The sequence below is a fragment of the Periplaneta americana genome, chromosome 1 (assembly GCF_040183065.1).
Source record: "Periplaneta americana isolate PAMFEO1 chromosome 1, P.americana_PAMFEO1_priV1, whole genome shotgun sequence".
Lineage (NCBI taxonomy): Eukaryota > Metazoa > Arthropoda > Insecta > Blattodea > Blattidae > Periplaneta > Periplaneta americana.
In genome coordinates, this window is record NC_091117.1 from 45,947,388 (window position 1) to 45,962,710 (window position 15,323).

At 36.3% G+C, this 15,323-nt stretch overlaps 1 protein-coding gene across 1 annotated transcript in view; it reads right to left on the reverse strand.

The window, feature by feature from the left end:
* The window catches only part of LOC138701446 (uncharacterized), a 48,299-nt gene that overhangs the window by 17,245 nt on the left and 15,731 nt on the right, over positions 1 to 15,323 (reverse strand). The window contains exons 3-8 of the mRNA XM_069832068.1: positions 14,516 to 14,592; positions 12,126 to 12,291; positions 11,662 to 11,782; positions 7,610 to 7,820; positions 5,583 to 5,803; positions 1,259 to 1,503 (exon numbers count right to left, since the gene is read on the reverse strand). Coding sequence (XP_069688169.1) covers positions 1,259 to 1,503; positions 5,583 to 5,803; positions 7,610 to 7,820; positions 11,662 to 11,782; positions 12,126 to 12,291; positions 14,516 to 14,592 — 1,041 coding nt within the window. The remainder of the gene's footprint in view (positions 1 to 1,258; positions 1,504 to 5,582; positions 5,804 to 7,609; positions 7,821 to 11,661; positions 11,783 to 12,125; positions 12,292 to 14,515; positions 14,593 to 15,323) is intronic.

A 15,323-nucleotide genomic window follows, 5' to 3' on the forward strand; every position in this document is an offset into this window, starting at 1 on the left:
AGCCTGTGTATGAAGCATTCATATTAAGTGCAAGTTGTTCACGACTGTAAAAAAATGTAGTCTGTATGTGAAACAAGTGAGTGATAGGAGACTGTCACAAGCTTTGAAAAACTACAGAGAAGGCAAACCTCCTGGTGTGGACTTGAGAGAGCGCAAGCCTAATCCACGTAAGATAAACCCAGATAAAATAGCTTTCATTGAACAGCATATAAACAGTTTTCCTGTTAGTGAATCGCACAACCCAAGAACTACATTTAAGGAAAGCTGAAAGAGCCCGTGAATGTATGAAGCGTGATTCTTCCAATCCTAATACTGAAATTTACGTGATATCCATGGATATACAGGAGGCCCTTCCATTCCCAATACTGACAGTCAGTGATGCTTACTACAAAAGAAACCTATACGTCTATAACTTTGGCATTAAAGACATGAAAAGTAAAACAGGATATTTCTATTGTTGGGATGAAACTATTGCAGCTCGGGGATCCCTGGAGATTGCCTAATCCTTGCTTATTATTTTCCAAGTTATCCAAGTTTTAAATGCATGTCAGTTTTATTTTAATTTCATTTCATTTATTATATTCCGCAGATCTTACATTAGCAATGAAGCTTTAAGATGTGAAACAAGATCAATTAACGAATTTTATATGCAATTTATCTCTTTTGAAATTAATAATAATAATAATTTACTTCCAATATGTTTAATAAATTATAACAACATTTTTATATTCTGAATTGTAATAACATTTCTTCTTTCACATTTTTAATAAATTATATTTCTATGTCTTGTTATTTCAAATAATCAACTCTTTCAATTGCATTCGTGTTGCACTCTATCTCTTATACAGAAGGAAACTTCCCGCCGTTGAGTTTAAACGCTAGGGCAAACCTTGACAATTAGTAACCAGAGGGGTTGGAGATGTGCTACTTATCTTACTACCGCATATCTGTTTGACAGAATGTTCCTGCAACGTATTAACGTTCTTCGTTATCCTTCCTCAGTCTAGACCTGCCTGTAAGTTCAATTTTTAAACACGTCATATACAATTACTTTTCATTCAATATTATGGATAGTATGTTTGGTGTGTTAGTAATTACTTTCATTTACTTCAGTTGCCACTCAGTCAGGCAATTCAGCCTGGCTTCACGGAGAAGTAGGATTTGTGTCCCTCAATTGGAAATGAGAAACTTTAAATAGAGAAATAGAACAATCGCATATGGATTCCATAGCAAAATATTAGCTGTGACCTGCAGATACAGGAAACCCACGTTTCCGTTTCTAAAACTAGTGGTTATTGTACCTGAGAAGAATTCGATAGCGTCCACTATAACAGGTTTCACTGGCTCTCCGTCCGTGGCGATGACAATGAGTCTGTGTCCTTCTATCTGGAATCTGGCAGGACACTGCGTGCACACACCTCCGATCAGGCGGAACCTGTACCTGTAGCCCTTTTCCACGTGGAAAATTTCATCTGGAGTATTTGTCAAGATCCCTCTGCTATCCTGCATTGAACATTTTTGAAAAATATTTAGCAAACGAAGCTGTGTTGTAAAGAGTGAATGAAGAAAGAAGATGACGAAACAGATCAGGAAGAGAAAATGGAATTGGCAGGGTCACTGGCTGAGAATAAAATGCATTCTGAAGGATGCACAGGAAGGAATGATGAACGGGAGAAGATTTCGGGGCAGAAGAAGATATCAGATGATAGACGACATTAAGATATATGGATCATATACGGAAGTCAGCGTATAGATAATATACAGTATGGACACTTCGCGTCGGTACCTTTGATGTAGCAGAACTGAGTTCAAATACCTTCAAACCAGTTTGAGCGTGAGATTCTGCTTTCTCCCTGGAGTTGGCACTGACATCACACCAGCTAGTAGTCGACACAACGGAAATTTAATACATATAGGTACATTATGCACTCAAATAAAATAAACTGGACCGATGAAATAATAAATGCGTCATTAACTGTAATGTCTAGACTCTATAGGGTTCCTTTATAATGAGAGTTGAGACGTAGACCCCAACAACAATTAAAATAGAAAAACAAAACTCCTATCAGAAGTAAAACCTATATTATAATGTATACAAATATTAAACGAATTTGATACATAATTTTATAATATATTACATTATTTTATAATATTTATTGTATATCAAATATAAAAAAATATTATTACAACTAGTTTGTCACTGAGAAATAAGGAAAAGCTGTTAACTTGAATTTACTTGAAGCAAAGAGTTACTGGATTATGCAATAAGGTAGGCGATGTTTGTATCCTGTGTCTCAAATCTATTCTCAATTATTATCTTAGCGTGTGCTCGATTACACTAACCTCTAGCGCTTGAAAGTGGAATTAAACGCCGGCGCATAGAGAAACAAACCCCAGGAAAATTCGCTCAGTATCCATTCTTTGTAATCCCTATTCGCTGCGGAGACTAAGGGGAAGGCAGAAAATAGGAAAGACTGCACAATGCTAGGTTTGCAGTGAAAGACCTGCCATTGGGCAGAACGCCATGAATGATTTATCAATGAATGCTGATTATACGAGGGTTATTTCATAAATAATGGACGCAATTTTTTTTACTTACACGTTTATATTTTACAATATCTCTTTACAATCCTTCTATATAGTCTTCCTGCTTCTAAATGACTGAATCTCAAGATCTGGGACGTTTTAAAATTTCATCCAAGGCATCACTTCTGTTCATCTGTCGAAATTTTCTGTTAAAGGTGGCAGAAAGCTGTTCCAGAGAAGCAAAACGACGTTCACGCATAGGTCCTTTCAACTTTGGGAAGAAGTCGAAGTCTGGTGAACTCATGTCCGACTTTAGGGATTAACTACAATTTAATTCTGAGTCACTGATGTCGACTGGATAAGATATTACAGCCGTAGATTGTTCATTGATTGTTGGGAGTGTAGGAACATTCACTAAATCATTAATACTTCGTAAATGAACTGCAAAAGAGAGGTTAAAAGATGTATTTTTACTTGGTAATCACATTAAGTCTTTAAATGAAACAACATTAGATAACACTTAACATCCCTATTTTCGCAACGTTTGGGCTACACATTCCCGATGTGCGGGCGAGCATTGTCATGAAGAATCAGTGGCCCAGCCTCGAGCAACTGAGGTCGGTTTTTGTGCATTTTTGTTCGCAGATTTTGCATGAAGATACCATAATACACAGCTCTGACACTTGTTCTACATGGGACTTTATCTGTCGTGATGATTCCTTGGTGATCATAAGCATAGATCATCATTTGCTTCATTTTTTATTGAGACCGATGAAATTTTTTTGGGCGTGGGGAAGCAGAACCTCTCCACTCGTTGAACTGTGATTTCAACTCCGGCTCAAAGTCTCTAACCAAGTTTCATCAATAGCGACAATTCAACGCAAGAATGCTTGAATTTCAACGTCGAATCTTTGTTTCAGCAAGGTTGCAATGTTCAGGCGTTTCTGCTTTTGTTCAGAAGTCAAGCAGTCAGGGACCCATCGCACAGAAATTTTTCTCGTCTCTAAATCGTTTGTCAAAATATTGAATACTGGCGGTGGTGGAATCCCCGTGACTGCAGAACGTTTCCCACATGCCGCATGACGATCTTCTTTAAGTGCATCTGCCACAAGGTTCATACTTCGATCATCTTTTGATGTTTCCGGCCTTCCTAGTCTTGGATCATCATCTATGCTCATACGACTACCACGAAAACGATGAGCCAAACGAGTGCTATGGTCCACTGTGAACTCACCACAAACTTCACTTAAAGCACTATGGATTTCTGTGGAGGTTTTGCCTCGTAAAGTTTCGATCTTAATGTACGAACTTTGATCTTCAACAGTAACAGTACTGGAGACACGTGCAGGCTCCATTTCTAGCTTTCGTTATTTAAACGTAGAGTACGCTATGGATGAAACAAAACACGTGCTTCATCTGCACAAGTGACGTAATTTTCACTTTTGTTGCATCACTCAATCTGCAGTAGTGCCAAACTGTGCATTATTTATGAACTAACCATCGTATATCCAGTACCAAAGACCTAATTATCATTCAAATTTATACCTATTCCAGTCTAAATCTAGCATATTACTTTTTCCATTAGTTTTTTTCCTTCCTCCTGAACCACCTTCTCTGTATTTTTTGTTATTTTAGTAGGTTATTTTACGACGCTTTATCAACATCTTAGGTTATTTAGCGTCTGAATGAGATGAAGGTGATAATGCCGGTGAAATGGGTCCGAAGTGCAACACCGAAAGTTACCCAGCATTTGCTCATATTGGATTGAGAGAAAACCCCGGAAAAAAACACATCCAGGTAACTTGCCCCGACCGGGAATCGAACCCGGGCCACCTGTTTCGCGGGCAGACGCACTAACCGTTAATCCACAGGTGTGGACCATTCTCTGTATGTTTGCAGCAAATAGTTGCTTAATCGGTTGAAATTAAACTGTTGAATCATCATAGTACAGTTTTAAAACTATATAAGCTGAGTCACGCAAGTGAATTGTATAGGCATTGGTTACACACACTTCGCATGCCTTTCCCGCTGAATATAATTTATCTCCTTCAGAAGAAGTATCAATCTAAAAATATTGAACACCAAACGATCTGATATTTACAATGTTAGCATTGTGGTATTTGATATCAGAGTTCGCTATATTTATGACCTTGGGCATACAAACATAAAGGTATGGTCACATGTCGCTACTTTTGCTGCGCAACTTTTGTACTGCAGCTGCAAAAGTTGCGTGTCGTGTTCACACGTAAGCCAAAAGTAGCGCGCTGCACACTACTTTTCGTGCTGCGCAGCCCGAGTGCTGCAAAAGTTGCAACTGGAGGTTGCGAGTTTGTTGACACACAAGGCGCTACGTTTGCAGCCGCAGTCATGCTGCAGGTTTCCATCTCCGTGTTCACTTCTCAATATATATTTTGTGATTATGTTCGCATTATTAATAAACTCATGCGAAAGCTTACTTATCTATTATTTGCTTTTCTGTCCTAACTAGTATTCAGAAATTGGCATTATTTTTACTATAAAGCTTTTAAAAACGCCTATATACTTAAATGATAACCAACAGCATATTCACGTAATCGATGTTGGCAACTCTCCTGTTTGAAACTACACTACGGAAAATTTAAAAAAAAAAATCAATTATATCGTCAGCAAATTTACTCAGACTGTGTTGTGCATTTAGTAACTGTTACAAATAATTTATTTTCATCACATCTAACATTAAAATATATCAAAACAAAAGTACCATCGGCACATTTGGATGGCAACACTGGTCGCAACCGCAGCAAAAGTTTCAACAAAACCGACATCAAAAATGCTGCGGCTTCTTTTCGGGTTGCACCGTTGTTCACACGTCGCAGTACGAGAGTTGCGCAGTTTTTTGTACTGCAGCGCTGCAAAAGTAGCGACGTATGACCGTGTCTTAAGGAACATAAAACCACATGTCTTATTTGTTCATTCCGTTCACATCATTGTCTTAAATAGCGCCGTGTGGCGGTATAGCGAAGTGTTGCTGGAACGCAGAGTTGAGCTACGACTGATCGAAAAACCTTTAGACAGACCTTGCATCTTCCCAGTCCGTTGATTATGTAGTACGTGGTATCCTGGCTCACGTCCCCGCTCCTGAGTCCAGGAAGACGTTCATCTGCATCAACGTGAGTCCAATCCGAGGCGAATATCACGTGCGCGGGGTAGTCGAAATCGTAAAGATTGCTGGATACATCTTCATCCAACGGCTCCCTCACAACCAGGCCGCCTTGTATACCATTCAGCTTACTGACACCTGTTAGTAAGAGTAATGAAATACAGGGACATCATTTTATTTTTACTTCAATTTTTATTGTACCTGAGTTTTTTTAATGTACTTCACTCCCACCCCCTCTACTAGTAAACTTCAGAACCGTTCTCCACACAGAACCAAGCGTATAAAGCCAAAGTCGCCTTATTACGGCCATAGTAAACACAAACAGTACTGAGATAGTGAGTATAGTACGTTCCAGAAATATGTTCGCTTTCAATATTGAATCATATTCTCGCATAGGTACTATCGTCCGTTAGCCTATATAGCATCCCGATTTCCCCCGCCTGCTTCTGTTCGTCCCTCTGTAAAGGCTAGTGGCTAGGCTATCTTAGCTCTTTTCTGAAAACATTAATTTCTGTTAGGAATTGGACGTCTACGTAATATTATATAACTTTATGAAATAACTTAAATAAAAGGGCCTCGTTGAGTAATTAACTGTCACGTGATTTCACCCCTTCCTACGATCCTGCGACAAAACCCACTTTGACAGCAGATAGCATGTCTGAGTAATTTTATCATTGCGGGTCGGGCAGAAATTAAGATTGAATTTACAGTACGTAAGGTACTCTTTTATAGAGTAGGTACAGAATTATTTCAACATGAGTTACTAGTATGAAGGACGAAACTGGTAATTGGAATTAGATGCAGTAGTCTATAGTGCGATAATATGTACAAAAGAACTGAAGCCTGTATCTAAATGAACGGCCACTTTTTCAAAAATGTGTTTAAGTATCCATATTATGATTACTTTTTTTCAATTTAACTTCATTCTCTATATTTTATGCTAATGTGTTGTAAAGAGTATAATATACACTGCATAATGAATACGTACGCATGGATAACTTAATTCGTGAGTAAAAACACTTATTGTTAATACAGTACAGTATTTTTATTAAACAAAAACCTAATGAAAATGATCAAACTCAAAATTACGATATTTCCTAGTTTACGTAAATGGATGAACTACGTACTTTTCTTCCCTCCTTACCTAGTAAAGTGATTTGTTTGTATTTTACGCCAGTATCATGAACTCCAGTCATAAAAGGGGGTGGCAAACGGTGTTTCCGATTCTCAACCGTTAATACAACGGTAGAACCAGATTAATATTAAAAATGTTAGTAAAAATAAAATGATGTCCCTGTACATGAAAATATTTCCATAGGTGCTGGATGTAGCTATGAATAATGGTTGTACATTCAGTAGCGATACGGGTATACAGCTGAATTCGTTTCGTCGTTTGATCGTGTTATTGTTTCTTTTATCTTCTCTATTTCTTGGTTTGTTTTATGAAAAGCTGAAATGCCCCAAAATGTAGCACTGTGTTGAAATAGCAAAAGTCTTAAGGGGATGCGCTACTGAAAAATGACCGTTTTTGAAGAAATGTCATGTTTTTTTTTTTTTATTTTACTCTTCATATGCTAAATTCCAATGCTCCATTACCACAACCTGTGTTTCAGCTATAATATGCACTATAAAAAACATAGAATACTCTTGTTTTAGATTCCAAAAAACGGTTTTCAAAATAAACGTGTTATTTTCAAATTTTATTTTTAAAAAGTTATTTCTTGACTTAGATCATTGAAATTTTCTTGATTAATTGATAATCATGATCATAATATGCTGTTAAAATTTCAATACATTATCTCTTAAAATGTAGAAATTAGAAAATTGAGTAACGCATCCGCTTAAATCACGTTACATTTGTAGAAATTGTCTTTTCTATTCCGTAAGCTAATCTAATAATTGAAATTCTTTCATCTGTGTATATCAGTACGTATAGATACTTACCTGAGTGAGAGTGCCAATAGTTAGTCCCTGCATGGTCAGCGCGGAACAGATATCTGAACCTTCCTTCTTCAGGAATAGGGCACTGGTTGATATACGGGACACCGTCCATGTAGGATCTGCGTGTGTTGTATATACCATGCCAGTGAATGGTTATTATTTCCCCAGACATTTGGTTAATAACGTCAACAACAATCCAGTCGCCATAACACACCTGTAAAACATAAGTTGGCACATACTCTCCCATACGTTTTATGAATTTTACAACAATTTATTTCATTCATCATCTTGCTGATGATTATCAGACGAGTCATTAAGTTGCAAATCGAAATAATGACGTACAAGTGCCTGAAGTTATCACCGATAGATGGTAGTATTATCCAGATGGCAATATGATCGATGTGCTCACAAGCGAAACTAAGAAGCAACAATTGTAAATGGCAAGCACCTCTGTACGAGTGTACCATTGTCGAGCAGCGTTTAGGTGTGCAATTTCTATGGGAGAAAGATTGCCAGAAAAGGATATTTAAAAATAATTTATAAAGAAATGCTACCCATGTCTGGGGAGCATTGCCTGAATCATGTAACTCCCTATAATTGTGTGTAGAATTTCTCTGAAGGGCGGACAAGGATCGAGCAACGAATCGGTCGGCCAGCTGATATGTCACGAAGGCAGATAGGCTATACAAGAGGTTGTCGATTTGAACCGAGCAGACAGGAAGAAGGGAATGATATGCTATCCAGGGTAATCACAGGTGATGAGTCTTGGGTCCATCAGTACCATCCCCGAGACAAAGCATGCATCACTGCTCTGATCAAGTCGCCGATGGTGCCTATGCTGAGCTATGTGTACGTTAAGCCAGCAATAGGCTGGTGGGGCTTGTTTCATCATAGGCAGTAGCATAACGAATTAATTGTCACATCATATGCAAACATTTTCCCACCATATCTTGTATTATTACCACTTCGACAAAATATGTAGCCACTACACATGATCAAAAAACTGTTTTTGTTTTTTCAAGGACCTGTATACAAAATTACAAAATAATAATAATAATAATAATAATAATAATAATAATAATAATAACAATAATAATAATAATTCTTTATTTATACTGGCAGAGTTAAGGCCATAGGGCCTTCTCTTACACTCAACCAGGTCACAAAGTATACAAGCAGTTAAAATATAACAAAAAGTTAAAGAACAGAATACTAACATATTACAAAAAAAAATAATAGCATAATAAAATCGACACTAAACAACATGAAAATAATACCATAATAGAAAAAAAAAGAAAGTAAAATACATTGGAATATAGTAAAATCAACTCATTTAGTACAAATGGTTGATATGGAAAACGTAAGGAAGAATGTAACAAAGTGGAATGCAATAAAATAATAATAAAAAAAGAAAAGAAATACGAAAATTAAATAAAATTCACAATAAAAAGGCAATGATATTAAATTCATCGGCTGATAAAGAGAACAAAAAGGGGAAAGGAAAGAAAGAAATATATAGACTATATTTTTACAAAACTATCGCAGAGAAAAGAACTTATAACTGAAAGGAATCTGAATTGAAAAAGTGCAATTTTAATTTATTTTTGGAACTAGACAATGTCCGATAGTCTCTGACATAGTACTTCATGCTTATATAATTTGCATTAAGACGAAAAGTATAACAGATGTATGAAATAAAGTATAAGGTGTCCCATTTGATTACGGTGTGTTACTACAAATTTCTGTAACACCCTGTATAATTGACAATTATTCCAGACAGTACGCTTTGCTTAACCGTATAACGTAAGTACAAATCTATTCTTAACTGCAATAAGATATGATAGCTATGGGAGTGTTCCAAAGGCTATGGGACACACTGTAGTCCTTTTTTTATTTTTTTTTTCTTTTCAGCGGTAATGACCTCTCTATCTGCAAACATGAGAGTGTGCAAAGAAAGTTTGCAAAAGAGCTGGTCTTTAGTCCATACAAAAAAATTTTCTGACTCATAGCCTACACTTAAAAAATGATAACTTACAACCCAAATGAAAATATGTAACGGCGCTTACTATCGCCTGTAATTGATTATTTAAACATACGATTTGAAGTCGATGTTTTTCACAGAACTAAAATATTTAGACCTAAGCTTGTTGTGTTATACAGAGTGTCCACAGAAAACCTCCGTGGTTATAAACGAGTATATAATCTCTGTCGGTAGTCGTATGTGCATGAAAATGGTGACACTAGAATAAGCAACTCAAACATTTTATAGTGAATACCTCTCAAACATTCAATGTGCACCCCGCGTGTCACGTAGCAGACATCAGGACTATATTCACTAAAGCTACACGAGCTCCAAAATATCTACTGGAATGGGCTCAGTGGCATCGCAACTCTTGCAGATTCTGAAGCGGTGTAGATACATAGATGATATATTTTATGTAACACCATAAGAACCAGTAATCGACATTGAAATCTGGGGACCTTGGTGGCCATTTACGAAAGATCTTGACTTGGTCTATAGCACCAAAATCTACCTTCCTGGCGAGTTGTTTGTTAAGAAAATTTTTCAAACAATGCAATAATCCAAAAATAATAAAAGACTGGCAAACCCGCCTTGGAATTCTGTTGCAATAAAGAATGTTGATCCATAAACGAAATCTGCAATAGTGAAAGGTGCCTCTAAATCTTTAACTTTGCAACGATAAATATTTTCAACAAATTATAAAGATATTGGAACTTTATATTTCATTTTTGGTGCCTGATCAGATATAGTGGGAACAAATGAAACCCATATTAACAGCTTATATTTGCTTCTGCTGAAATCTATAGTTTTTGCCGGAAATTAGACATACAACAATATTCAAAACAGGAATTCTTTGTGTCGCCCTTTCTTATAACCAAAGCTCGGAACTTGGGGACTTGTGTCTTTACACGTGGTTAAGCGACCGTATTCCAATATCAACAAACTCCCTCTTCCAGCACGGAGGTACTGTCAGGTCTGATGGAAGAACATATTGATAGTATTACGGCAGGTTGAAACACGTAATTTTTAGCATATAATATATAATAAAAATAAACATGAGAAATATATCAACTTTACTGTTCTCCTCTGTACATTTTATTACAGTGTATTCGAATATTTCCGAACCCATAACTTCTTCATATGATATGAAACGAGAAAAATTTATTTCCTCATCATATGAAGTGACGAGAGCAAACTTAAAACACTGAATGTTTTCACTGTCACTGTTTTCTGGTCGATTTTCAGCACTTGCTAGCTGATCTCGTATCTGAGAAAAATAAGTAGGCCTATATCCTAAATTTTTCTCGAAAATAATTTTCAATTTGTGTGTCACTATTAGGGCAGGCTCCTCTACGACTTGATCCATGGCTATGAACAGATTTTCCACTAATTTAAGGGACTGCAATGTCTTTCAATGAATGCCTCTAATTTATGTGTGGCACAACTTACAAAATATAAACTCTCCATTCGAAAACAAATAAGGTATCTCCTCCGAATTCCTCGACGAATTCTGTACCTAAAGTTTAAAAAATGTATTTTTAAACTTCTATAATACCCATTCGAATAACACGTATTTTCTAATTCTTCAAACAGACCGTTTTCCTGTAATTCTCTGAATGTCATTGGCTTCGAAATGACACAGTTTCCCCATCCGTCTTCCTGTTATTCGATGTGACCACTTTCTTAGTACACACGACTGTCCCTGAGCACTTGCAGCGTGAGCTTTGTGTACATCGTACCTTAACCTTACTCATGCACACGACACACAAGTCCTCAAGTTCCGAGCTTTGCTTATAACGCTAGTATAAAATTCTTAACTTACACCGTTATGAAATTATACCCGTTTATAATCACGGAGAGTTTCTGTGGACATATTGTATTTTCATGCAATTATTTAAAGATTAAAAACTGAATGTTGTAGATCATCATTTGAGGCTGTTGCAAGAGAAAAATCGTCAGCAAATCATGTATTTGGAAATGTCTTTTAAATATTATGTTTCCAGATATGTCAGAAAATTTCAAATGTAATTACTTGTATCCCGGGTCCTGGCAGCCTCCTGTTGACAGTCAGAATTCCTTTCTCGAATCCATCAGCTGTCACACACTGTGGTAGGAAGCAATCTTCCATCTTATTGGGACAATCCTTACACGCTCTGAAATACATTCATAACCAGCGCTATAATCACAGTAAATAAAATTTCGAGATGTTTCAAACGATATTGAATTCAGTTCAAGCCCGGAATGACAATATAAAAATATTATGCCCAAAAACGTTTTAATTCAGAGTTGCATCGGTGCTTACCTTACTTACTTTGCTGATCAAGTAATGAACGTAAGCTATTCAAGCTGTTCTTTTAAGGTTGTTGCGATTTTTTAAATTTATTCCTGTAAACGTCCTTTTTTAAAATGACTATGATGATGATCATGATGATCATGATGATTATGATAGTGGTAAATTCATGATACTCCCTTGCGTTAATTTCCCAAAATACTCACGCGGAGAGCACGGCATAGTTCTGAAGGACCATCCTGTAGTAGCAGATGCGGTTATCTCCCTTGACGCACTCTCTGGCACAGTGATGCGTTGACTCGTTTGCTGAATGCAGGAAGTATTGGTTGTCTACATTGTCCGGCTGACGAAAATTCATTACATCCACAGTTTCTGGGAAAGGAGATAGTAGGTCGTTCTGTACTATACAGAGTGATTCAAAACCTCTGCTACAAACTCTGAGGGGTGATAGATTTAACAATAAGGAACCCTTTTTGTTAAACAACCTATGTCTTCTGACGCATCGTTTCGAAGTTACCGTTGAAAATGTTTTTACGCGGGCATACGTCGATGTATGCACCCCGAGAAGGGTTGTTGTTGTTTGTTTACGTTTAATGTTCAATACCTTTTCCTTCCAGTTCAGTATAATCATCAATTGAGAATGGATGTCTACGCGGTCTTCCACCAATGCGCCGGGGACGAAGAGACCCATCGTCTCGAAGGCGCTGATAAAGTCGAACAAACATTGTGTGGTGAGGGTGATTTCTGTTCTGAAACTGTTGTTGGTACATGTGGAGAGCTCTTCTTCCGTTTCCCCATAACACATTACCATGTCGGCTAACTCGGGAAACGTGTAGACATCCATTCTCAATTGATGATTAGACTGAACTGAAAGGAAAAGGTATTGAACATTAAACGTAAACAAACAACAACAACAACCTTCTCGTCTCTTACAAACATCTCAACAAACAAACAGGGATGCACACATTCGCATACATTGACCTACGTCCGCGCAAAAACATTTTCAACGGTAACTTCGAAACGACACGGCAAAATATATAAGTTATTTAACAAATCAGGTTCCTTATTGTTAGATCTATCACCTCTCAGAGTTTGTTGCAGAGGTTTTGAATCACTCTGTATATAAATCAAATCGACTAATACGCAGTCTCTGTAAATACGCTGTTTACACACGGTTTCTTGAAGAACGTCTTGTCGGGGTGTATCCTAATAATAATAATAATAATAATAATAATAATAATAATAATAATAATAACAACCTGATAATAATACGAGTGATAATAAATAGTAAAAGTTTCTCAATGCGCCCTGGTACTTATTTTATTTGCAACTACATCACTGACTACAGCTGTAGTTAATGATGGAAAGATCGCTTCTGTGGAGAGATAAAAATATTTCTGAGAGACCAAAAGCATAGGACTCAATGCAAATAGGCCTACAGCGTTGGCTCTTAATGCTATGGTAGATGTCGTCGCAACTCTCGTTCATCAACTAGTAAAAATTAGCCTACTGAGAAGCAGTTAGGATATCGTAACGTGTCATTACTAACAAAGAGTTCTTAGAGATAGTAACATAAGAGGAATTTTCCTAATACGTTAGATAAGCTGTACAACCTTACGATTTCTAAGACCATTGGGAAAGAGCTCAGAGAATCGTAATATAAGGAAAATTAGGAGAATTTTCCTCATACGTTAGAGATAAACCATTCCGAATTCTAAACACGTTTACTGAGAACAGTTTTATGAATCTAACAAAGTGGCAATATTCCTAATATGTTAGATATAATTGTCCAATATTATCGAGAAAGAGTTTTAGGAATCATAAATGTACGGAATTTTCGGATTTAAACATAAAACCTTTGAGAACCCCTAAGAAAAGTAACCCGTCGACATTTTTATGAAGCCTACAGCTTTAAGAACGAGTCTATCCTATGGAATTTGTAGAACTTTTAACGTATAGTTCATTTCGAACTTATTTAGGATATCTAGCTGTTGATATATGATTGTATTCTGAACAACAGAATCGTGACAAAGAATCACGTTTGACACAACTCAGAATGGGAAAAACATGGATATTTCACTACATCCATATTGTTGTCAAGACACTGCAGCTTCGACTACATCATTCTATTAAGGTCAATGAATCATTTCCTACTTGGACGGCACTTCAGTAATTTTGACCAGGGTCATAAATAGGATAAAGTTGAATGGGGCGTCAATGCTTATCTGTTATTTGTAATGATGTTACAATTTATTAATGTGATTAATAAATTATAACAACATTACAGATAACAGATAAGCATTGACGGCCCATTCAACTTTAGTCTATTGTATCTTGTTTATCGGACAAACTCTTAACAAAATGAAATTACAGGGTCATAAAGCTTTGAAAGATACTTTGCTTTCATATCCAAAAAGTGGTATTGTCGCCAAATTGAACTAGTAGAAGGAAGATAGTGAATCGTCATACAAAGTAATGGATGGACTTCATGTCGAAAAGTGTTGGGTGTTTTTTTTTTCTTTTCTTATTACTTTGTTAAGTAAATGTGCATCTTGTTTAAGAACTAACAAATCAACCTATTATTCTGTTTACTTACTTGTTCTCATTTTACGTCCATTTACACTAACACATGAGAAAATGAGAAAAGTTAACACGATCATCGTCCAATGTGATCTGAAAGGAAAAAGAAAATAAAGAGAACAATGATGATTTAATCGGGAAAACTTGTGATCTTCGACAGTTTCATTGTAATGATAACATTTATGGTGGAGAAAGTTACAATTATGAAGTCATTTTATATAATTTTACTAACTAATATACTAGTAATAATAATTATAAAAATAACAATAATAATAAATAAATAAAAAATAAAGTAAATAAAATTTAATGATAATAAATAAATCTATAATGATATAACTATATAATCCAGTGATGTCAATCAGAGCGTATATGCGCTACGAGAACGCTTGCGCTACTGGATCACGCAGAGCGCGCCAGCTACGAATACGAGCTACAGTGAGGGTTGTACAGTGTGCAGTTGGCATTAATCATGCACCAGCGAAGAGATCGTATAACAAGTTCCAGTTCGAATGAGCACTGCAGTTCCTATGCAAGGAACAGGAAGGAGATAATACAGTGCTTAATATGTGGACAACATACGATTAGTAAGAAAAGCAGCATACAGCGACATTATTCAACATACAATGAACAAACATACAGAGATATCGAGGGGGAAGAACGATCAAAATTATTACATATATTACAGACTACCGTAAGTGCAAATATCTAGATTATTTACTATGTATCAATTAATTTATTATTTCTTTATTGAGGGTCCTTACAGGGAGTTATCCCCAATTACAAGCACACCAACATAAAGAAATACAAACAACAAATTAAAAACA